This window comes from Monodelphis domestica, chromosome 1 (assembly GCF_027887165.1).
Source record: "Monodelphis domestica isolate mMonDom1 chromosome 1, mMonDom1.pri, whole genome shotgun sequence".
NCBI classification, from domain to species: domain Eukaryota; kingdom Metazoa; phylum Chordata; class Mammalia; order Didelphimorphia; family Didelphidae; genus Monodelphis; species Monodelphis domestica.
Genome location: NC_077227.1, coordinates 476,628,192 through 476,654,379, shown reverse-complemented (window position 1 = coordinate 476,654,379; position 26,188 = coordinate 476,628,192). Strand labels below are relative to the sequence as shown.

Here is a 26,188-nt window from a genome sequence, read left to right as displayed (position 1 = left end):
TTGGTTCAATTTTCCTATTAGCCTAGATAGAAGGACTCTGGCATCTTTTTTTACTTAGTATTTTTTGTTGTTGTTGCTTAATGATTTATAAATAAACTAATATTGAGATTCTCTGATGAGACCATATGTATTATTGGAATGATGGTCAACTTCCTAGGATCATAGATATAGAGTTGGAAGGGAACTCAGAGACAAAAGAATCAGACCACTTAATTTTGTAGATGAGGAAATTGAGGCAGAGAATTTAAATGGCTTGTTCAGGATTTCAGAACTAGTTAAATACTGAAGGGTCTTTTTGACTTCCAAGTCCAGTGCCTTCTCTACTACACTATGCTATCTCTCCTGTTCTGAGAAGCATGCTTGTCAAATTTAGATAGCAAAGAAAACAGAAATCTACATGCATTAAACATGAAAACAGCCTTGTATGACAGTGAATGCTATTGGGAGACCAAGTCTAGTGGATTACTTGAGTTACGAATTCTGAGGTACAAGAGAGCTTAAGTGAGTCAGGTGTCCACACTAAGTTTGGCACCAAAATGGTACACTTCTGGGAACAGAGGGCCAACAGGTTGCCTAAGAAGGAATGAATCAGCCAAGCCTGGAAAAACAGAACAGGATAAAGCTTCTGTGCCAACTTTTACTGGAACTGGGTCCATAGGAGGTTGCTGAATTTTCTGTCTGGGTCAAATGGCTCCAGGCTCAAAAAAAAAAAAGAAAAAAGAAAGAAAGCCCCTACTAAATGCTAACTTTTGTGCTAGATGTTAGATATCAATGATAGATATTTTCTAACTGCATAGTAAGAACTGTAAAGGCAGTAATAGCTAAGGTCTCTCTAATGGTATCTCTCATTCCTATTCTGGTTATAGTGACAAATTTCTTAGAAGCATAAATTTATTTCCTATGGCCCTGTCTACTTTTAAGGTAACAACTAATCCTATTCATTGCATGAAAATTTAGGTATTTTGTAATGATGATGTAGATTTTATTTCCTAAAGATGTTTCCTCTAAGATCTGTTTTCTGGGGTGACAGATTCCAAAATAACAATGGAGCCCCCAATCCATATGATAAAAATTTGCGAAAAGAATGATGCTAAAAAGAACTCAATTCCACAGATGGGATTAGAATTCATAGAAAATATACTTAGATGTAATAGTGCATATAGTAACAAATGCAGGACTATTGGTATGGAATATTGCATATACTGTTAGACTGGTTTTGAATGCTGATCAGATTTGTTGAACTGCCTTTTTTTTAGAAATGACACCTTTATATGAACTTTATTATTAAAGCTCATTAAATGCTTCACAATACCAATTACAACAGGATCAACATTACTTCCATTGGTAAATCTCCACAGGACAATGTACTGTATAGCAAGAGATAAAATTTAAAGTTTTGTTTTGCATGCTATTAATACATTTCACTATCTTTTGTTTTTATCCAATGAAATTTAAATAATAATAAAGAAAAAAGTCCTAGTCTATCAGACAATTCATTTTGGAAAGCCCTCATGAAACCAGATTTAACCATATTTACACACATACGGAAATGGAGGGTAAGATGCAAGAAAACTACCTTGGCAGAAACAAATGCTTAAAGATTTTTAGTCACAACCCTCTTGAATGAGCAGTGCATTTTTTTTTTAAAACAAAATCAATTTCATCCTTACTGATGCAAATGGTTAATACTGAAGAGAAGTTTAGTATGAATTCACAATTCCACAGGAATCTGAAAGTTATCAAGGCAATGTTCCCTTTTAGGATCATAATGATTACACACTTAAGCTTTTCATTTTTCCATATAATACACAAAAAATTTCTAAACATTCTTAAAAAAGAAATTATAAATAAGTCTCAGTATGTTTCTTATAATTACATACTATGGCAAAAATATTTTCTTCATCATTTGTTGGTAGTGACCCTGCTTAACTCCATGTGATTTAGTCCAAATCCATATGAATGCTGCTGTTCTCACTGGAGTGACAGTCTCCATTCTGATGCAGGCCCTCAGCATTAGGGTTATTTTTTATTTCAAAGGGAGTTTACTGGTTAGAGGAATATAAAATTAGAGACACACACCTGAAGCTCTCTCTTGCTACTGAAAGCTTCTATACCAAATACTCATGTGATCAGTGGACTTTCACAGTATTTTCAAAGTTAGAGGTAATTGTTCATGAAATACTTTTTAACTTTTTTTCCCTAATATTTCCTAATATCACATAAGAAAATTTTTTTAATGCACTATGGAACTATTTATTGAGCACTACTTTCCTTTACAAATATTTATAACTTATAAACATGCGGTGATTAGGTATAGATGTTTCAAATACCAAGAAAGAGCATAAGGCTGGGTCCACAGTGTCCTTCAGTTAAAATTCTATGTTCAGTAAGTAATTTTGTGATATGTGATCTAGTCTGCAATTAGGAATTATAGACTACTTTCCTCCCTTTCCAATTTTGACTCTATAGTTATTCTGTTCAACATTATATTTCTCTACTCAAAATCTATGTTATCTAGTCTCAGCTGTGCTCTCACTACAGTAAGGTAATTATCTTATTCCTTTCTAAGCAATTTTTACCTTCTGAGTCACTTTATTGTGGTTGTTCCAAACCTCTTTTTTCCTCAAGTTTTTCATACTACCTCCTATCCTACCTAATTCCCTCAGCAGAAGGCTTTACATCATATTTACTAAGAAAGGAAGCCATTGCTGTGAGCTCCTTCTTTTCTGTAGCTCAAAACCCTTTGAAAGCAGCCTTCTTTTTCTGTTATCACAGTCTTTAAAGAGGTAGCCCTTTCTTTCATGAAGGCCAACCCCCTTTACATGGTCCCTCAATCCTACCTCTTCAAGTAGATTCCTTCTATACCATCTCTCCTCCTATCCTGAAAACCTAGGGGGAAAAAAACCTATTGCCTGTAATTCTTTTCCTCTTTTATTTACTTTTTAACCCTCAATAATCTGGCTTTCTACTTTGTAATGCCACTGAAAATGTTCTTTCCAATGTTGCCAATTTTCTCCCAATTGCCAAATAAATGTGGCCTTTTCTTAATCCTTATCCTTACCTTCCTCAACTGACATTATTAAATATCTTTTTTCCTGGTTGCTCTCTGGGTATTTTGTACTGTCTCTTGGTTCTCTTTCTACCTGTTGACCAATCCTTCTTAGTCTTTTTTAGGGTTTCATCATTTACATTCCACCCCTTAACTGTGACCTGAAGGTTTTGCCCCAAGTTTGCTTTCATCCTTCTACACTTTCTCTTTTATTGATCTTATCACTTCTCATCGCTTTGTTCCTCTCCCAGCTTTCAACTCTCTTGGACTTCACCACCATGACTCAGTTGGCTTCTCACGATGGGACTTCCCATAGTGCCCAAGGTCTTCTCATCCTGGAAAATCCTTCAATCATGCCAGTCTTCTTTCCCCACTGTTGAGTTCCTTTTAGTGGCCTCAATTTTGCAAATAGGTGCAGGCCAAACACATTTTATTTCCCAATTGCTATGTTTCTGATTATCTTCAATTCTGTTACCATGAACCAAATGTAATCAAAATACCGTGTCTCTAAGTTCCAATTCTGTATTACCCATCACTACTGGGCAAAACCCTCATCAAAAACAGAACTCAATATTTTTGGCTCCAAAGCTTCCTCTCTTACAAACTTTCTTATTCCTATAAAGGCTACCCAAATCCTTCCAGCTGTTCTTTATACTTTAAGGTAACGTTCTAAATCTTGTTGATTCATCCTCTACATCTCTCAGATCTAATGTACTAAGTGGCAGGACAAAAGTAAGGATGACAAATGATGGCTCAGGATGCATTGGATGACTGTGACTTCTTCAGTGTCTAACCAAGGTCTAAGCACTCCACAGTACCTGCTTCTACTGCCTTGATCATCCTAAAGCATAGCTCTGACCAGTAAACTGATTCAATAAACTTCACTGACATATCTCTAATCAAATATAAAATCCTTTAGTTGGAAAAGCCCTTTGCAAGTTGACTTTTTCCTACCTTTCCAGTCTTTTTATGCTTTATTCTTTCCTCATATACTCTACCATCTAGTAACACTGGCCATCTTGTTCTTCACAAATGATACACCATATCTTGACTCCACTCCTGGAATTCTCTCCTCCTTCAATTCTGCCTTCTGACTTCCTTTGAGACTCGGTCAAATCTTGTCTTCTGTAAGACACCTTTCTCCTCTCCCCAATTCTCCATTGCAAGTGCCTTCCTTTTGAGATTCCCTCCAGTTTATACATATACATATATATGAGCTCCATGAGGTCAGATACTATTTTGTGCTTTTCTTTATATCCCCAGAAATTAGAATAGTGCCTGGCACATACTGTATTTAATAAATTCTTATTGATATGACTTAATCCTAGAGATAACAGATAGCCACTGACATTGAATAGAGAAGTAACATAATCAGGGACACAGGAATATTAACTAGGCAATGTAGAAGATAGATTAGAAAGAGATAGCCCAGAAGAACAATTAGATGTGAAAGATGTAGAGGGAAAATCAACAAATTTTAGATATTGATGCAATGTGTGGGCTGAGGAGAAAGTGAGGATGACTTCTAGATTATGAACCCAAGAAATTTGAGACTAGTTAACTATAGAATCTCCTGTATAAAGAAGATAAATAAACTCTTGATCTCCAAGAGTGAAAAGAAAAGACAACAGGAGTCTAGTATGAACCTTAGGGAAAAACCTTAAATAGGGGCAAGAAATGGTTGACAAGGATTCAGAAAAAAAGAAATCCCTGAAGTTGAGAGCTGGAAAGAACTTGTGTTCATCTAGTCTAACTCTTACACAAAAAAGAATCCCAGCTATAACATACCCAGCAAATGACAGTCCAACTTCTACTCAAAGAATTCCAGAATGGAGATAAGTAAGGAAACTAAGAATATGCTTTACTGCTCTTAATGAATTCAAATCACTTGGCTCTGGTGAATTATATCTTCCAAACCTGGAACAACTGGCATATCTAATTACTAAGCCATTGTCAATTTCTGAAAGATTCAGAAAAACAGGAGTACAAAAAGAGAGGAAAGGGCAAATGCCCCAATTGTTAAAATTGGGGAAAACCACAGAGTTTGGATTGTTACTTATTGGAGGCTTCAATTCTCTGTTAGTTATTTTTTTGTCCTCTCATTTTCAACATAAAGGTCATCCTCCTTTGGAGAGAAAATAGAACCAAAATAATAATCAGCTCTCCTCTCCTCTCTGTTGTCTGTGATTATCATCCTCTCTACCTCAAACAAAGCCCCTCACTTTCTTTTCTCCTATTTTTTCTCCCAATATAGTTAAAAAAAAACCTAACAAAACCCAACAAAAAGTCTTTTAAATGTACTTAAGTTTCCCTTAGTAGTCTCAGCCCACTCCGAGTATTGGCTTTCTAGAAATAAGACTGTGCCATATCCCTGAATTCATTTTCTTTTTTAAGTTTACTTCCATTTTCTGAGCATTTTTTAAGCCTACACTGGTTGAAGAGTGACTTTCCTAAGCTGCTTGGTGAACATTTCCACTTGTACATAATTCATCTTGCACACAGGGTAAGGGGGACAGAAGAAGTAATTCAAATCTTTTAATATTCCCTCATAAACCCAAACCTTTGTAAATATTGTCTGGAAGGTTTCTTGAAGATTCTTGAAGGCAGAGACTATTTTTTTCACTTTTGCTTTTGTACTTATAATTCCTTGAACACAGTAAGCATTTAATAAATGTGTGTTGAATTTTAAAAAGTCATATCGTTAATGAAGGAAAATATATAGCTCAGAAAAACCTAACACAAGCCATTTCTTTCTCTTTTTTGCCCTTGATTGCCCATAGTGCCATGCCTCTCCCCCAAAAGAACTTACCTGCAGTTGTAAGAATGGAATATTGAAGAATTTATGAAGGTATTTTAAGCCAAAGCTGTTCTTCATGGAAGATTCAGCATATCGAAAGTAAGAAGAACCTGGGGGTCTGTTTAAAAAACAAAACAAAACAAGAAAATACAAGAAGAAAAGGTAATGCAAAAAGAAGTTATAAAACCATCGAAGGGCATGGGATAGAAAAAGGGACAGTATTTGAATATGGAATATCTTATTCTGGGCAAACCTCTTCACCCAAGATAATGTCTTTGGCTTGGAGGTGATATTTAACCCTAAGGGAAGTTTGTGGTTGAATTGATAATCTTGAAACAAAACAAAAAAAGTGAGACAATACCCAAGTTCTTCTTAGAAATCTAAAAAAAAGGTTTGACACAGTTGTTCCTTCGATGTGGAGGTCTGATTGCTGACCCCAGGGATTAATGGATTATTGAATTAAAAAAATCTCAAAACTAACTTTTTTCTTAGTTAAGATGGATGAACAGGGATTAGATTTTAAGTACTACAAAATAACTGTTTCATATAAAGATCATGGATTTAGGTGAACAGTCCAATCTCAAGTATAGACTGTTGGAGACCACAGATCTAGGAATAGAAGGAAAGTAACATGCAGACTATGTGAGACAATACTTCATGACTATTTAATTTTATGGGTGACATTTCAAGAAAATTTATTTTCATTAGTTCCTTTTATTAATGCCAACAGAAACTTCTCTACAATTTGGTATAAGCGTTGTTCTCGTCAAAAAGTGTTATCTCCTGGTGACCAACCCTATTAACGAATCTTTATTAATTTAGCTAGGTTAATCTTGGACAAAAGACATGTAATCCACTGCTAGAGGCATGGTCAAAATCTTTTTATCTTGGAAGGACCTGCCAGCATGTGCAGTCTGTTGGCATAGCCTTTAAAGATCCAAGGTCATATCTTGTCAAGATCATGTTATAATATAATAAGCTATAGTAATAACATGCTGGGTAATTTTAACTTTTTAGTGGAGACATACATATGAGACTAATGGAATCACATTTATGCATGGGGAAATGGAATCTAGAAACACAAATAGAGAAAAAGATGCAAAGAGTAAGGCTTTGAATTGATGTCTATTCTCTTAAATAGATCTGGTAGATATGTGGATTTTTATCCACCAAATCTTAGAAGAAGGAACTTCAGAGGTCATCTAACACAACCAATACTTGAAAAAGAATTGGATATATCTAAGAAGTAGTTATCCAGCCTTTTCTTGAAGACCTCCAATGAGAGGAAATCCCCTACCACCTTTCCCTATTCCAATTTTAGATGGCTCTAATTGCTAGTAAATTTTTCCTTACATCAAGTCTCAAGTTGGCTCTTTGCAATGTCCACCTGCTGCTCCTAGTTCTGCATCATGGGGCCAAACCAAATCAAAATGCTCTTCCACAAAACAGCCCTAGTTATTATGTCCCCCCAAATTGTCACTTTGTTAGACTTAACAGCTCCAATTCCAGCAACTAGTCCTCACATCTGAACCTTTTATCATCCTGTATACCTTCCTTTGGATACTTTCTGGCTTTATCAATCAATGTTTTTCCTAAAACGTGGTGCTGAGAACTGAACATAATTAATTTCTCTAGATGTGATCTGGAGAGCAGTGTGACAACATACGTCTTCTCTGGTTCTGAACTCTATACCTTTCCTAATGGAGCCTAATACTGCAGACATTTTCTTGGCTGATCACCTTTTCCTCTTGGATCCTACCAATTATCTAAGTTTTCATTACAATGCTCTTTCTTGGTATACCTCCTACATGACTCCCTTCATTTCCTTTGCTGGGTCTTTATTCATGTTATCTTCACTAACAAAGATGTGTCCTTGCTCCTCTTCTCTTTTCTCCCACTTCGCACTGATGTTTCCCATACCTAGAATGCTCGTCTTCCTTACTTATCTTAAGAAGCATTGGCTTCCTTCAAAATCCATCAAATTCAATCTTCTTCAGACCTTTTCCAATGTTCCCTTTTTTAAGGTTACCTTCCATTTCCTCTGTATTTATCTTGTAAAAACCTATTTATGTACATTGTTTTCCTCATTAGAATCTAAACTCCTTAAAGTCAAGGACTAATTTTTCTTTGTACCCCAAGTACTCAGCACAGTGCCTGAAATGTAATAAGAGCTTAATAAATGCCACATCATACTTGTTGACTTATATTGAGCTTTAAGTTTGCTAAAAACACTTAGATCTTTTTTCTGAAGAATTATTAAATACCATACCTCCATCTTATATTTATAAGGTTGAATTTTTGAAGCCAATTATAAAATTTTACATTTGTGTTCCTATTAAAACCTCATCATGTTTTTTGATTCAGTTCAACCTGTCAATATTTTTTTAATCCTGTCACCCAATGGGTTAGTTATCCCTCTTAATTTTGTGTTCCCTTCAAATTCATAACCATACCATCTTTACTTTTATGTTAATAGCACAGGGATAAGTATGGCTCTCTGAGGCACTTTAATGGGGATTTCTTTCCAAAATGACACCAAACCATTAATTAATAATTTAGTCTTTGGACCTGGCCATTCAATAAACTCTTAAACCAACTAACTACATTATTATTATTATTGCCATATCTCTATCTCTTCCACAAGAAAAGCATTAGAGATGTCATCAAATGTTTCACTAAAATCTAAGTTAATTATTATAACATTCTCCTGATCTACCAGTTTACTAACCTTGATAAAAAAGAAAAAGGAATAAGCTACCATGGCTGTCTATGATCCCTTGTCCTAATAAAAGATATGGTCCTTATTATGTGAGAAGAGTGCCACTCCATTGTTAAAAAGTGACAACCACAGAGAACACAGAACATTTTCATTTATATGCTGAATATTTTATATGTAGGTACATTCCAGCAGCATTCAGGACCTTAAGTGCCTGCTATATATAAAGAAATGTGTTAGGTGCTAGGGATAAAGACAACAACAAAACAGTTCCTGCCCTCAATAATTTGGAGGGAGAATATAACAAAAATGAGAGCTCCTTGAGGGCAAGGAATGCCTTATACTTTTTCATCTGCCCCTTCTTCCTCCCACTCCTGATAAAGCACAATGCCCTGTAACATACAGGTACTCAATAAGTGTTTTGATTTTGTAGGCATCTTGACCATAGGGGCACTTTTGTCTTTGTCTCTGTAACCCTGGCATGTTGCACATAGAAGGTACTTAACAAATGTTTATTTGAGTTGACTGGTATTATTTATTTGAAGGACTTTCATCCAATACTAATGTGTACTTTGGAACACAGAATTATTTTGTTCAATTCAAAAACCATTTGTTATGTGCTTCCTCTGTGCATGGCACTATGCTAGTGCTGGGGACACAAAGCTGAGAACTGGAGAGTACTCGATTGTCCAGGCAAAGTAGAACAAAGACGAAAGTGATTATAGAAAACAAGCACTGCCTGCCACCACCTACCTGTTGAGGTTATCAATAAATTCCCGCACATCATCTGGCAGGATGACTCGATGTTCCCCCATGTCTCTGTAGTTCCCCAGCACACACACGGGGACATGGGTCGGCACTTTGGGAAGTTCCCGAAGTATGTAGTTGAAGGTCCTTGATCATACAGGACAGGTAAAGTTATTCCAGTTTTAGCAATTGCAGTAGATTCATTTTTTTGATCTTTCTAAAAATGCTTTGCCCAAAAGTCAAGTAGAGATTTTCTTGATTAAGCTGTGTTGAAGCCCAAATGCTTATTTTCCTTGGATTCTAATTAATGGCTCAATGGCATTTATTTAGCATTTTAAGGTTTGCAAAGTGCTTTACACATTTTATCTCCGTTTATCTTTAAAACAACCCTAAAAAGATAGGTACTACTTTTTAATTCCATTTTACAGAGGAGGAAAATGAGGCAGACAAGTGACTTGCCTAGGGTCACACAGAAAGTATCTGAGACAGGATTTGAATTCAGGTCTTACTTGACTCCAGGACCAACATACTGCATCATCTAGCTTACTACTACTTTAAATTTGGTAATAGTAATTTCAGAAACATAAGCAATGAAAACTACTTAAACTTTTTTTTTTCTTTTAAAAAACTTATGCCTTCTGTCTTAGAATCAATACTAAGTACTGGTTCTGAGGCAGAAGAGTAGAAGGGGTTAGGCAATGGAGGTTAAATGACTTTCCTAGGGTCACACAGTAAGTGTTTGAGGCCAGAACCGAATCCAGATCTTTTTGACTCCAGGCCTACCACTATACCCACTGAGCCACTTAGCTGCCCTTATGCAAACTACTTTTAAAAAATGCATAAAGAACTTAAGCATTTTGGACTGATTAAAAAAGCATACATATAAATTAGCACAAAATCTTAATTATATCTTAAAAGAAATGAGTTATGCTGCTTTTAAGTATATACTGTACATTTAAGCTAAATTCTGACAAATTTCCAAGCAGATATTCATTAAATTATTTATCAAGTCATTACTATATGTCAGGCACTGTGTCTGTGCTAGGGATACAAGATGAAAATGGCTCTAACCATTAGAACAGATGAAGTACATCTGTTATATTACATAAGCATAATTACATAAATATCATGCTAATGTCACAGTTTGTTCTCTAATGTAGTTTGATAGCTTATTTCAAAATTTTGATAGAACTTTCCTTCACACATTTCAAAAGTAAATTAACTCTAGGTAAAATAATAAAATTCTGAATACAATTCAAATTAACAAAGCATTACTATACCTATTGCTCAGAATGATAAACCAAAACACCTTACCTTCTGTCTTAGAATCATTACTATGTATTGGTTCTAAGGCAGAAGAGCAGTAGGGGCTAGTTAAGTGACTTGCCTAGGGTCCCACAGCTAGGAAGTGTCTGAGGCCAAATTTGAACCTAGGACCTCCTGTCCACTGAGCCACCCAGCTGTCCCCACGACTTCTGCTTAACTTTTAGAATCTTTGTAACTAATAAAGGCTAACCTAGTTGGGCTCTGACTTTATAATCAAGAATTTTAGTGTTAAGACTTATCACTTCTCATATGGTTAGAGAAAAGAAAAGACATATACTTTAAAATCAGATAAAAGCATTTCTAGCAATATATTGGAAAATATTTTGAAAGCCCACTAACAATTTTAAAAATCAGCAACACTGATTTAGTCAAATGTAATAATCAGATCCTGGGGAATAGTGATTCCAACAAATTCCCTTATATAAGGTTAGTGGCTAAGTTTTAAGTAATTGAGAGAAATGTCAGTGGTATTAGTGACCTTCCATGTCACCTTCTGTGAGTTTTTGAGACTAAGAGAAAGAGGATCTGATAGAATGTTTCTATTAACAAAATAATAACCTGTTTTGGGTGTTACTAAACAGAAAACAAGTTATTGGGATATAATGGCCAAAGCTAACAAGTCTACCACAGATTATACAATCTAAAGGTATTGCAGGCCAGATGGAAATGAAAGAAATAGAAAATCCCATTACCCAAATGAAAAAGCTTCACTTATATGTTGATAAATTAAGTTTGAGAGCTCCTTGCATAATTAGCAGCTATTGCTGTTTTTCACATGGGATATCCCTTTTCCATTGTTTGCACATTACTAAACTTCAAATAAGTTTCTATGGGATGCATGTTAATTACCAATTGAATATATTTTCCCTTAAATCCATATAAAATGGATTCTTTTATGAACTCTATGATTTCTTGCCCTTGTACTAACTTATTCATTCTTTGATGGAACTCTGATCTTATTAATGCAGGCACTTCCTTTCTATAGTTCAAATTAAAACCCATTCTCAAATCATCTAGTCCAATGCTTTTCCATGACCTTTTGTAAAACTTCAAGGTTTCTGTCCACTTAACATGATGGCATTGTATTGATACCAATGGAATAATACATGGACTGTTCTTCACTTTCTATATAAACAGTCCACTTCCTTTTCCAGTCAAACATTTCTCTGATAATCTTTTGCTGTTTCTCCTGCATAATTCTTATGCAGAAGTCTGTTTATTCCTAGTCATTTAGTTCTTTATTGCCCTTTGTGTAAACTTTAATTCTTTGGAGACTGTGGCACTCCATGCCTTGAAGCCATATAACTCCAAAGGAATAGAGTCAGGGATAGGGTCTCAGTACTGGGAACTCTGTGGTGAGAAACTCCCATTACCAATGCAACTTGGCACATTATCTGCAACTAATAGTATTAATAATGACATAGTTACACTGTTTATGATGCTTTTTCCAATGTGATTTCCTTATCTCTTTCTGATTAGATCAATTTTTCCTTTTGTTTTGTTTGAGATTATGATTGCTACCCAGATTTTTTTTTTTACTTTGGCTGAAGCATAACAGATTCTGCTTCAGCCTTTTGTGTGTCTCCCTGCTTTAAATGTGTTTCTTGTAGATGCTATAATGTGGAATTTTGCTCTTTAATCCATTCTGTTATCCTTTTTATCTTATTCACATTTATAGTTATGATTACTAATTGTGTTTTGCAACTCAAGCCTTAAGAGAGCTGCCTGGGAACACTGAAAGGTTAACATGATTTGCTTACTCATAAAATCTGTATGTGTCAGAAGCAGAACTTGAACTTAGGCTTTCCTGGTTCTGTGGCCAGCTTTCTATTCACTATGACAGACTGCCTTTCATCATAAGACTACTGGCATTAAAAATGTGAATTTCTGTTTCAAGATTGGAATCATCAAAAATACTGATTAATTTCTTAAATGCAATCTAGTCAATTCTCTTCTTCCTGTCCAGGTTACTATCCATCTACATTGTATGTTCAGTGTACCAATGGATCACCTTTATTGTTCATTTATATTTATAGTTCATGTAGCTGTAACATTGTGGTCTGGATAAAAGGCATCCTTCATGTCTGTTTTTTTTCTTATGTGAATGGTTAAACCAAACTATTTTGAGTCATTATGAATTTGTAATATTCTGGGGCTCAAGGCAATTAGGATAGTCATCTGAAAACAGTAGCATTTAAAAGACCTTACAATTTAGAGGGAACCCTTCTTTCATCTGAACAGTGTTGGCCAAACTTCAAGCCAATGGCAAATACCTATGGTGAGCATATTGCTTCCATATTTTGTGTCCATTTTGACATTAATCATCCAAGGTTTGAACAAAGTTTCCCTAAGTATAAAATGAGGATAATAGCATCTACTTCGCAGGGTTGTTATGAGGATCATGAGATTAAAATTTGTAAAGCCTTAGAACCATGTCAATACATGTATGATTTTTACATAAGCAGAGGAAACACAAGATTGTTGAAAGTTAATTTTAATGCTGCATTTTGCTCTATGAACTCAAAATTGATTACAGAATCAACAAATGGGATATTTTTGGCTTATTTCCTGAATTTTAGTAAATTACCTAACTATAGATATGTGGTCTAGTGTAGAATATTGTTTGAAAAACCTGGGGGTTCCTCTCTCTTTCAGCAAGGAGGTCTTCAAGATCATTGTCATAAAGTAGGTATATAGCTCAGTAACCTTTCACTTTCTGAACTTTACCCCTTTTTTGAGACAGTAATATTGCCCCCCTTTGTGTGCTGTGTTCAGGACAAATCTCTTCTTGGTTTACTTTGTGTGGTCCTGCTTCTTTTTAATGTTTTTTTAGACATTTCAAATTCTTTATGCTGCAAATCAAGGACTGAAATGTTAAAAGTCCAAATATGGGAGATGTATTATTAATGATAAAGAAGAATTTGCTTATAGAAATAATGAAAAATATTTCCATTTTTATGATGTCATCTTTCTTCTCATTTCATTTTTAATCACTCCTGGGGGTGATCAGGCTTAATTAGGCCACATACCAAACTTTTTATATTCACACTGTCTCTCTAATTCTGCTATTTTATGTGGTTATATTCAATTCAATTAAATAAAAATTTACTAAATGACAGTCACCATGCTGGGTACCAGCACAGTAATAAGATGAAACAGACCTTTCATTCAAAGAGCTTAAATTCTACTGGTGAGAGATATGCAAAGAGGAGCAAATACAAATACAAAGTAAATGCAAAGTCATTAGGAGAAAAAGAGCACTAACATCTAGACATGGACAATCAGGAAACATTTCATGTAGGAAGCATTTGAGATTAAGTCTTAAAGGGAGATTTGGAATTCCAAGAGGCAAAAGAATGGTATTTCCAGTATAAAGAGCAATGAGTGCAAAGAGAGATGCAGAAGATAAGATTGTGGAGTACAGGAAACAGAAAGTAGGTCATTTAGCTGGTATATAAAATGTGAGTGAAATAATGTGAACTCAAGTCTAGAAAAAGATTGAAGCCAGATTGAAAAGGGCTAAATAGAGGAGCTTGCATTTCTTCCCATCAGTAATAGGAAATGACTGAAACTTGGGAAGGGGAATAACAAGGTCAGATCTCTGCTTTAGGAATTTCTACTTGGTAGCTATATGGAGAATAGATGAGAGGAGAGAGACTGAAAATAGGGAACAATCAGGAAACTATGGCAACAGTTTACTTAAGGTAATAAAGACTTGAACTAGGATAGTGAGAAGAGAGAAAGGATATCAAAGCACATATGGAAGTAGGATAAGAAAGACTTGGCAATTGATTAGACATAGGGGAAGGAGGGATGAAGAAGAGTAAAGAATTGAAGATGCCTCCAAGGTTAGGAACTTGGGTACTTGGAAAGGTAATGGTATGCTTTACAGCAACCATTAACTTAGGAAGAGATTGTTTAAAGGGAGGTGATAAAATCCACCTGACGACTGGAGAGAAAGACTGCATAACATAAACAGAAAAAACTGAACAAATGGGAGCTGAAGTGATTATCCAGAGAATGTATACTGAAAGAAGAGAAGAGGGTCCAGAATAAAGCCCTGGGTGAGCTCTCATGTATCAATAAGGATGGGACCAGAGATGATGATAATAAGAGAAGAAACTCTCAGACAGATAGGAGGGGAACAAAGAGAATGGAGTCAGACAAGCAAAGAGAGCTAATATGTAGAAGGGGGCAAGTTTGGTCAATACAGGCATAAAGTAAAAAATGATGAGAGCTGATACTTTTCTCATATTTTCTAAATCCATCAGATTTAGCAATTAAAAGGTGGGTAAACTTGTATTGTCAAAAAATCAGACTGCAAAGGGATGGAAATAGAAAGCATTTTTGCAAACAGCTTTTTCTAGGAATTTGGTTGTTAAGGGGAGAAATACAGAAGAATTATACCAAAGAGCTAGAGACCAAGGGGATACCCATCAGAGGGGGAATGGCTGGACAAATTATAGAAATTTGATGTAATGGAATAGCATTAAGCCATAAGAAATGATGAAAAGAATGGTTTCAGAGAAACCTAGAAAGATTTATATAAAATGTACACAGCAACAACATTGTAAAGAAAAATAATTTGGAAAGACAAGAACTCTAACCAATGCAGTTCAATTCAGAGGACTGTTGATAAAGTAGGCTGCCTACCACCTGAGAGAGGGAATGAGAGGTGCAATGTGGAAAATGAGACATACATTTTTTGACATGGTAAATATGTGTAGATTTGTTACAAGGATTTTTAATAGGAAATTTGAGAGGGAAAGAAAGATCTTGTGATGGTACTGCCAAAAAAAAAATGAAGGTCAATTGAAGCATTTAAAAATGCACAGAAAAGAAATTCAGATGGAATTACAAGATGTCAGCTTGGGAAGCAACATGTTGTTGTACCATATTCTAATAATACATTCCAAATGGATACATGGCCTTAATATTAAAGATCAGACAATTAAAAAATTACAAGAGGAGCATACCCTGAAAATTGGCAAAGTTAAAGAACAGCAATAGTTAATATGTGTGTGTAGGGTTGTGGGAGTACTTATATATTCATACATTACTGGTGGAGTCATGTACTAGTAAAACTATTTTGGAATTCTACAAAGAAAGCAGAGAAAATGTCCATATTCTTTGATCCAAAGATTCTAATATTGGGACTGTATATTGTGAAAGGAAATTTTTATTTTCTTTGTCTATTTTAAGTTAATCAATCAAGAACCTAAAGTATCCCTACTTAACACTTAGTAAGTCACTAAGGAAGAAAGTTCATGCCCTAAAAGGCTACAAACACTGCCCCACCCTGGGCAGTGCTAGGCAAAATTGGGAGACTATGATTGGTTCCTGTGAAGTGGAAGGAGGTAGAAAATAACACCTAGTTAAAATACCCTAAACCTAATCTTAGAGCCTCTAGACCTAGAATGCTAATCTGAATGTGAATCTCACCAGAATCCAAAGTCTGGATCAGGAAGCTGAAATCCAAAGAGCCAAAGATGCTGAAAAAACCACCAAGAACATTCAGTATACATGAAGCCAAGACAGCCCAGAATCTCACCAGAGTCCACACTCCCTAGGCTAAAGGCCACCAAGGATGAAGAGCCAAGAATCCAGGGTGAGCACACAAGCAAGAATGAAGAATCCAATCTCTCTCAGGCTCCTGCTTATATACAGTTTTCTCCATCCATCAGCTCTCCTCTCACGTCTCAGAATCAATCACAGCCTTTCAATTTGCCAACAATGGGGGTGGGGGGGAGCGGGTAGTGCTTGTGGCCTTTTAGGGAGTGAACTTTCTTTGTTAGTGACTTACTAAGTGTTAAGTAGGGATACTTTAAGTTCTTGATCGATTAACCTAAAATAGACAAAAGGAATAAAAATTCCCTTTCACAATCCCAATCAAGCCATTAAAAAACAAAGTCCCTATATATTGCCAAAATATTTAAGAGCAGCACTTTTTGTGACAGCAAAGAATTGGAAACCAAGTAAATACTCATCAATCAGGGAATGACTAAATAGTTGTACATGAATTTAATGAAATATTACTGGGCTAGGATTGAATCTGATGTGTAAAAGAAAGTATGGAAAAAGCTACACGAATTTGAAACAGTTTATTTATAGTGAGCTAAGCCAAGAAAACAATACACAAAATGGGTACAACAGTTTAAATGGAAAGAATTCCCCACCCCCCAAACAAGTTGCAAATTTATAAAGTAGTATGGCTCAAAAGAGATGAGCATATACTCTCAAATTACCCCCTTGAGGAGGTGGAAGGTGACATCTTGTATTTTTTGCACATGTTTTTTGCACTTTATTTGATGTATTATTTGGTTGTAGTGATTTTTTCCTTTTCTCTTGATTTGGTTTTGGGGTTTCTTTAAAAACAATATTATATGGAATGGTTCTCTGAGAGGGGAAACAGGCAAATGTGGGAGGACTATTGAGGGAAACAAAGATATATAAAAAACAAAAGATCAATAAAAACTTATTGAAAACAAGTAATACATTAAATTTAAACATATATATTTAAAGTAACCTATATGAAATGGATATGCATCATTTCACATATCCTCTTTTTCTGCTTTGTATATGGAAATGCTTTCTTTTTTTTTAGTTCTTGTCTATTACATTCTGAACAAAAACTTTTAAAAAAAGACATGAAGGAAAATCATTAAGTGACAGTTTTTTAAGGATGGGGAGATATGACGTGTTTGAAGGTAACAGGTAAGAAACAGTGGATATTGATCAAATATTAGAGAGGAAATGAGAAAAGAAAGGAGATCTAGGTTCAAAGGCAAAAAGAGGGTCAATTCTTGAAAACTAAAGGAAGGCCAGTCAATAAACTTATTAAGTGACTACCATGTGCCAGACATAGTACTAAGCTCTAGAGATATGAAGAATGGTAAAAAACAATCCTCCTTGAGCTCACAATCTAATGGGGAAGACAACATTTAAAAAACTATGTACAAAAAAAGATTCATAGCCATGTTCTTTGTGGTGGCAAAAAAAATGGAAAATGAGGGGGTATCCCTCGATTGGGGAACAAATCGTGGTATATGATAGTGATACAATACTATTGTGCTATAAGGAACAATAAACTGCTTAATTTCCATATGAGCTGGAAAGACCTCCATGAACTGATGCAGAGTGAAATGAGCAGAACCAGGAGAAAATTATACACAGAGACTGAAACACTGGGGGGCAATCATATGTAATTGACTTTTATACTGATAGCAATGCAATGATCCAGGACAATCTCGAGGGACTTGTAAGAAGGAATGCTATCCACACCGAGAGAAAGAACTGTGGGAGTAGAAATCCAAAAAGAAAACATTTGATTTTTCACTTGTTTATATGTGTTTGGATGTTGGGTTTTGGTTTTTAAAAGATTACAAAAATGATTAATATGGAAATATGGATTTGCTTGTCAACTCTGGGGGGGGGGAAGGGAGGGAAAGTACATGAATCATGTAACCATGGAAAAATACTTAAATTAAAAAAAAAAACCATATGAATACGCTATATACAAGATAAATAGGAAAAAACATCAAGAGCGAAAGTACTTCAAACTAAGAGAGATTGGGGAAAACTTCCCATAAAATATAGGATTTAAGCTGGGATTTGAAGCAGGCCAGGGAAGGGGGCAGCTGGGTAGCTCAGTGGATTATGAGCCAGGCCTAGAGATAGAAGGTCCTGGGTTCAAATCTGATCTCAGGCACTTCCTAGCTGTGTGACCCTGGGCAAATCACTTAACCCCCATTGTCTAACTCTTACTACTTTTCTGCCTTAGAACCAATAGATAGTATTGATTAGAGGGGAGGGGAGGGAAGGGAAGGGAAACCAGAAGGTAGAGATGAGAAGGGAGACTCTCCATTTGTGAGGGAAAACTAGAGAAATGCCCAGTTGAGAGGAGGAGTATCTCAGGGAAGGAGGGAAGGAATAGCAAGGAGGCCAGTGTTGCTGGACTGATGATTGGGGTGGGGAGAGATAAAGGTTTAAGAAGAATGGAAAGGTGGGGTGAAGAGGAAGAACTAGATAATCAAGAACTTTGAATGCCAAACAGAAGATTCTGGATTTGATCTGCAGGTGACAGGGAGTCTCAAAAGTTTACTGAGTGGGAGGATGACATGGTTGGACTTGTGCTTTAGAAAAAATATTTTTTGACAACTGAATGATGAAATGGAGGAGGGAGAGACTTATGGCAGACAGATCAAATAGCAGACTATTGCAATAGCTCAGGCATTAGGGACTTGTATCAGGATGGTGACAGTGTCAGAAAAGATAAAAAGGCATTATTGTGATATTGTGAAAGTACAAATGACAAAATTTGGCAACAGATTACAATGGGGGAGTGAAAGTGAATAGTCAAAGATGACACCTAGGTTGCAAGTCTAGTTGACTGGGAGGTAGGTGGCATTCTCAAAAGTAACAGGGAAATTAGGAAGAAGGGAGTGTTTTCTGGAAAAGATGAGTTCAATTTTGGACATATTAAGTTTAAGACATTTAGTTTGAAGTGTCTAATAGGAAGTAGGAGATATGAGACTGGAGGTAGCAAGAGGTTAGGGCTGGATAAGTAGATATGAGAGTCATTTTCAGAGAGAGTAGTGTCCTAAAAACCTAGAGAAAAGAGTATTAAAGGAGAAGAAGGTGACTGATAGTGTTAAAGGCTGCAGAAAAGTAAAGAAGGATGAAGACAGAAAAATGCATTGGATTTGACAACTAAGAGATCACTGGTAACTTTGGAGAGAACAATGTTGGTTGAGTAGTTAAAGGGAAAGGGAGTTTTCATCTAGACAGCTTTAAATTATGAATAACACAGATTCAGAGAGAACAAGAGTCTGTTAATCATATAATAGTAGATTATAACATCTATTACAGTAGTAATGTTCTCCAGGTCCAGGCTAGGATGGTGATCCCCAGGTAGGGGACAGGAGAGAGCAAGGACAAAAATTCTAGATCTGGGCCAGTCTGAGTAGATAGAAAGACTAATGTCTGGTTGTAGGGCAATAGATTTATTCATTTTCCCTTAGCAAAACTATTCATAATTTTTTACCATCTTTGTAGGATGAATTTATAATATAGACTGGTATTCCCTTGATTGTAATCTTTCTGTTTTGCAGAGAGATCAAATGTTAGCTGGCTTAGGCATTTTATAGACTTTTTTGGATCCTTCATTGTGGCAAATGATTTATATAAATGTCTACAGAAAATGATGATAGTCTACATATGCTCATTTTTTCTGCTTTCCATTTTTTCCACATTTTAAAATAAGTCAGATTGGAATTTTAAGTGAATTCCATCTTTTATTTTTTCTTTTGATTTAATGCTTGATTTAGGTATTTGCTCTATGAAATTGACAGATGATTTGAAAATGAGACCAACTGCCAAGGTCTTAATCAAAATTTAAAAAATATTATTTGGTTATTTGCCATGTTGACTACCTCCAGAGTCTCTTTTCATAAAAGTATTTATAATATAAAGGATTCTGTGCATTCTATAAATCTTTTGATTCTTTTATTATTTTATTCCTAAACCACATTTTTTTCATTTTTTTTGCCAGCCTTTCCTATATCTATCTTCACATTCAAGTTACCAAGTAGTAAAGTATATGCTGACTTAATTTGGAAATTCTTTTTTTTTTTATAACCCTTACCTTCCGTCTTGGAGTCAATACTGTGTATTGGCTCCAAGGCAGAAGAGTAGGGTAGGCAATGGGGGTCAAGTGACTTGCCCAGGGTCACACAGCTAGGAAGTGGCTGAGGCCGGATTTGAACCTAGGACTTCCCGTCTCTAGGCCTGGCTCTCAATCCACTGAGCTACCTAGCTGCCCCCAATTTGGAAATTCTTATCAAGTTCATCTTTACCTCTTCACCCTCTGTAAGATTTGGCAAGTAAGCTATAATTATCTTGATAGTGGTCTTTTAAAAAAAATGCTCATCATGAGAAGTGCAATGCAAGATAATCAAGCATCCTATGAAATGATAAATATTATCTTTGGACAGTGTCTTCTCGTTTCCTTTGGAGCAATACTGTCAAAATTCTTATGATTCAGTTTTTCCAGTGGTTTAAGTATTTACAGCTGGTCTAAAAACTACATGAATTTTGGCATCTCCCACATCTTTTTCTATCAGTGATTGTAGAAACAGAAGGGGACCACATAGGATGGGGGACCGTTTTGAAATTTTCTTTGTTCCTTGAGTTTCCTTGGCTAAAGACCTCATCACATTAGCAGTCAGTCTCCAATAATTAGCTTTTCCATATTTGAAGAGGTCAGTCCTCACAAAGCAATCTGTTTTTAGCACTGTATTTGCCTTTCTAGCATGGTAGAACTTGTCAAGCAGTGGGCTTTAGTGGCATAGTCTTCAAGAATCCTAAGTCATCTGAATGGCACAGGCATTAACTTTTTTTTTCTTTTTAAATTTAAGGAACCTGGCCCTATAGGGACATAGGTGTGGAGGCAAAGAGAGAGAAAGGCTATGCATGTTCCCTCTTTTGACAAAATAATCTGCATTTTAGAAACTGGTCTCCATTCCATTCCATGCAAAAATCATGCAATATTCTTTGTCCTTGTTTTAAAAAACCCTTCCCATCCATGTCCTTCCTATTAGGAGAAAAAAAGCTGACAGTTATGTGTCAAAGCTGAAATGTTGACATTTGTAAGACTACTATGTACTATCATAATATAAAAGCTTGTAAAAAGGAAGAGGGCTGCTTTGTTAATTTGTTAAATGAGTCTCTTCACAGCAATGTGTGTTTTTTTCTTTATAAATGACACTTATACTAATCTATCTTGAAGTGTGGGAGTTATGGTTTTTATTGTTCCACAGGGAAGTGGTACACTGTACTGCAACACCTAGAGGAAATGACTGTTTTCCTTATGCATATAAGAGCTGATCTATGGTGTTTATGAATCACTAGGAGCCATATTCAAAATGTTACAAAAATACTGGTAGAAGGGAATCATGTTAAACTTCCAAATGTATTGATGAAGTATTCAAGAAGATAAAGACAATAGTGTTTATGAAAATAGTTAAGTATTAAAACTCTGCTAATTGAAAACACATGCATTAAGAGCTACAAATGTGATATAGACCAAATCTGAATAAAGATGATGTCTAGTACCTGGCTATTCTCAAGATTGTGGTGAGATTAAGAGACCAATAAATGTGCATTAGCTAAAGGCTGACCTGATATAGCTAACCTGTGAGTTTGTTTACTCCTTATCCATTCTAGCTAACCTGTGATTATCAATTTTCTTTACTCTTTTAGAGTAGCAAACTTAGAACTGACAGCAATCTTTCACATAAAGAAAATGAAATTTCATTTTAACATCAAATATTATCTAGGCACTGGTTCTCAGTCAGGACATATACATATTAATAATATCTTCCAAAACCTATGCATAGCCCAAGGCAATAATCTGAGACATAAAGGACCTTATTTTGGACTTTATCAGATGACTTAGGAGGGTGCCATATTAAGTTACATGATAAACACTGAGTATGCAGTCATATTGGCTTTGCTAAAATAAGCGAGAGGCTATCATTTTAGATAACCATCTTAGGTCTTCCTTACCACTGCTTTGTGATATCGAACATCATGACTACCCCATTACAGTTCTTATATACATCTAGGAACTCGGCATCCAGAGCCATTTCTGATTCTGCCTAGGAAGAAAAAGGAACAGAGATCATAAATGATTCCATCCTCCCAAAGGCATTTGCAGACATTTTTGAAATTCACAAAAACTTTTAAAAGGTTTTAGGTTAACATCTTTGACTAAAAGAACAAAAATATTTAGAAGTTAGATGCCGTCATTTTGAATATTAACAAGTCTGTATCCTGAATTCAAGGGGGAAAAAATGTGTTGAGCAGGCAGCCATTCTGGAGCAGGGCATTTCTTCTGGCTTAGCTTATAACATGTCGCCAAAGAACTTTTACAGGGCATAATTTGCAAAATGCTGGGACCTTTCTTAGCCCCTCTTCTACTCTGGGCCATATCTACTGGTTCTGTGAAACTTTAAAGCCATGGGGGCTCTTAGGAAAGGATAAATTACTTGTTTCAGCCCTTTGACAAAAGCCTCATGTATTCCTAAGTAGGCCCTCCTCCTATTTGTTGAGGATAGAATTTCACTCTAAAGTTCTCTCCAAACATGGCAGCTGGACTGGTGAAATCCAGTAACATTCCAAGTCACTGCTAGGGTGCAGAACTCTACTGAATACTAACCATTTGCAAAGTGCCAGAAACTTTCTCAATAGTGTGGGGTTTAATATTGAACTGGGATTCTCTAACTCTGGCTTTGTCACTATCTCAACCTGTGACCTGGACAAATTACTTCACTCCACTGTTAAGAGTTTTGTTCTTTGCCTATAAATGAATATGGTAACACCTTCTAAATATAATTCCAAAAATATTATGAGAGCAAAAATGATAAAAATTGAAGTGAAAGCATAATAAAACACTTGAAAAATTAAAAACATGAAACTATTCTTTTCAATACAAATAGTGTGGCTATTACTCTGTCAATAAAGACTGCAACTCTGTCCTCTCAACAACCTTAGATGAATTTCCCCTAACTGCTATGGCAGAAACAAACAAAAACTCCATCACTTTATGGCCAAACATCACTAGATGATTATCTCTTAGAAACCTGGTTCAGCTGATCCTCAAATGAAAGCTATACAGCTTATCTCAAGGCTTGTATTCAAAGCTTTCTAGTGCCATGACTTACAGTGCCCCTGGTGTGGCCCTCAAGAACTCAAATTCACCTCCATTACAAAATGAGGCATTATTTGTGGAGGAATATTGTCTTAATTATTGGAAATCAGGCCCTACATCAGATTTTACACTTGAATTTTAGGTGGCAATGGAGAAACACTCTTGCAGGTATCTCACTTGCAAGCAACTAAAACAAACCTTGTACTTTCTGAAGTCAGATCCTAAATGCCAGTGTTTCACAGGCTACAGCCTAATATGCTGCCATGTAAAATAAAAAGTACCCAGCAGCTGGGAGACTAGTACATCTCTAATATAAAGAAACAACTGTGTTCACTGGGAATAGAGGATATCTTTTGATTACCCAGATTCATCTTCTCAGAGTTTGTGCTCTAGAACATTAATGTTTAAAGTGTCTCAGAGTCTGAAGAAAGGACTTCGCTTCAAACCAATTTTTTAAACTCTGGATTCTGCTTAAGAGCTAAGATTTTTGTGAAGGGCAATTTAAGAGTGAGGAACTGGGTAGCTAGATAGCACAGTGAATAGTGCCAGGTCTGGAGTCAAGAGGAACTGGGTTCAATTCTGGCCTCAGACACTTCCTAGCTGTCATTTAACCCCAATTGCCTAGCTCTTACCACTTTTCTGCCTTGGAACTGATACTTAATATCAATTCTTAAAAACACACACACACACACACACACACCTCACTTAAAACACTGGTCAGGAATATCAAATATTAGTGGTCATTCTTGTGTATGAAAAAAGGAAATACATACTTCACTAATGTGTTAGTTCAGATGATGTTTGACACAGCTTGGAAATAGATTCAAGCAGCCTCTAACAAAACAGACAGGACATATGAATGGATATAACTAGTACCATTTGCATGTTGTTACCATGTATGGGCTTTGAGGAGATGCAACAAGAGTCAGTAAGTGAAGTAGGTGGATCTGATCTGGGCACTTAACTGAAGCAATGAGGAGAGTAAAGAGTAGGGAAAGATTAGGAGGAGGAGTCCAGGATAATAAAGGGCCATCATTTCAAAGTTGGAAATTTGTAAGTTTTTATAGGACTATCAAAATAAACTAGCCTGGAAATACATTAGGAGCATAAAACAACAGATATTGAACATTTAAAAAATATATTTGGGGGCAGCATGGTGGATTGAAAGCCAGGCCTAGAGATGGGAGGTCCTGGGTTTAAATAAGCCCTGATACTTCCCAGCAGTGTGACCCTGGGTAAGTCACTTAACCCCCACTGCCTAGCTCTTACCACTCTTCTGCCCTGGAACCGAAACACAGTGATGATTCTAAGATGGAGGGTAAAGATTATTTTTAAAAAATGTAAGTTAAAAAAAAAATATATATATATATATTTGAGTGAAGATGAAGAGCAGGCTATATCAAAATTTGCTTACCTCCTGAGGATCATTTTCCAGTTTCAAACCGTCTCCTCGTTTTTTGCACTTTCCTTAGTAAAAGACAGAAATAAATTATGGACTGAAACTGCTGAATTTAAAAATGCAAAAATGTCTAATGGGATGGAGTATTCTTTCCTATCTCCTAGTTATCTTCCCACTGAGAGCTTAATTGTTGTAGAATTATAGAATCCGAAGTGCTAGAAGGGATTTTACAGTTTAGCTAATCCAACATCTACTTAGATACATGATTCCCTCTTTTCCTTTAAAATATCCCTGATAAATAAGTCATTCAGTCTCTGCCTACATATTTCTAATAATGGAGAACTCATTAGTTAATGAAAGAACTCATTCCATTATATTTCTTGTTATATGAACTTGGAAAGATTTTATTGGATGAATGTCAATGAAATGAAAGCTAGGGTGAAACTGAAACCCATCCTAGGCAAGAAACAGAAATGTAATACTAACTACTGGACTAGCATAAAGCAGCTGCCTGAAAAGAAATTGTATTCTAATTTTTCCCTAGTCTAATTCAGTAAAAAGGAAAATGCAACATTGTTTCAAAACTGGAATGAAGAATAAATTAAGATGCATATGGATCAGGACAAACGTGCAGGCTATTTTAAACAAAAGCCAGAAAAGTCAGGTTGCACTAACCTGAAGCCCTAGTGAATGACAAAGCAGATTTCAATAGGATGTTGGGAAAACCTATATTAAACACCTTCATGTAGCAAAATGATCATAAAGCTGTAATGACTGGCCTAGGAGGAAAGATAGGGTCTCAATGTTCTCAAACTAGTTTCTAAACCAATTTTAAGTAAATTTTTAAAAGAAAGGCAAAGAACCTTTTTCTGATGAACATCTAATGGATCCCCTAAGAGGTTGACTTCTTTCTCCTTCCTGCCACCATGTCACTGATTTGATGTTTGTGTACTGTACACTAGTGATAGCACTAAGTCTTTATTACAACCATTAAACTAGAGTAAGATGTCAGAAAGAATTTCTGAACATTTCTAACTTTATAAATTCTCCTCTCTCTCGCCTACAAGAAAACCAGAAAGGGGAAAATATTTCACCAGATTAAAACACAGGTTACTTAACCTGTGGCTAGGGACAGCTATGTGGAACAGTGGATAGAATGCCAGGCCTGGAGTTGTGAGGTCCTGGGTTCAAATCTAACCTCAGATACTTCCTAGGTATAGAACCCTGGGCAAGTCATTTAACACACTTGCCTAGAAGGGTTTAATTAAAAAAAGAAAAAAGTCAATGATTTTAAATAGCTATAGCCATACATACCTTTTTGGGTAAAGATGAGAGAATGATCAGTGTTTGTGAAAATGAAAAATAGTTCAGAGGCTTATTCATTAGAAGCAAGAAAGTGATTTTCTACTATGAAAGAAGAAATTGTTTCAGAGATATTAAAACTG

At 35.7% G+C, this 26,188-nt stretch overlaps 1 protein-coding gene across 4 annotated transcripts in view; it reads right to left on the bottom strand.

The window, feature by feature from the left end:
- The window catches only part of RABL6 (RAB, member RAS oncogene family like 6), a 78,980-nt gene that overhangs the window by 29,918 nt on the left and 22,874 nt on the right, over positions 1-26,188 (bottom strand). For 2 of the 4 annotated variants that reach the window (XM_001366495.5, XM_007475373.3), the window contains 4 exons: positions 24,759-24,811; positions 22,201-22,292; positions 9,316-9,456; positions 5,859-5,964 (listed from right to left, as the gene is read on the bottom strand). In XM_001366495.5, the coding sequence (XP_001366532.2) occupies positions 5,859-5,964; positions 9,316-9,456; positions 22,201-22,292; positions 24,759-24,811 (392 nt within the window). Of the gene's footprint in view, positions 1-5,858; positions 5,965-9,315; positions 9,457-22,200; positions 22,293-24,758; positions 26,182-26,188 lie in introns of those variants that run through there. The other 2 variants (XM_016423832.2, XM_056812725.1) reach the window with 2 other exon arrangements.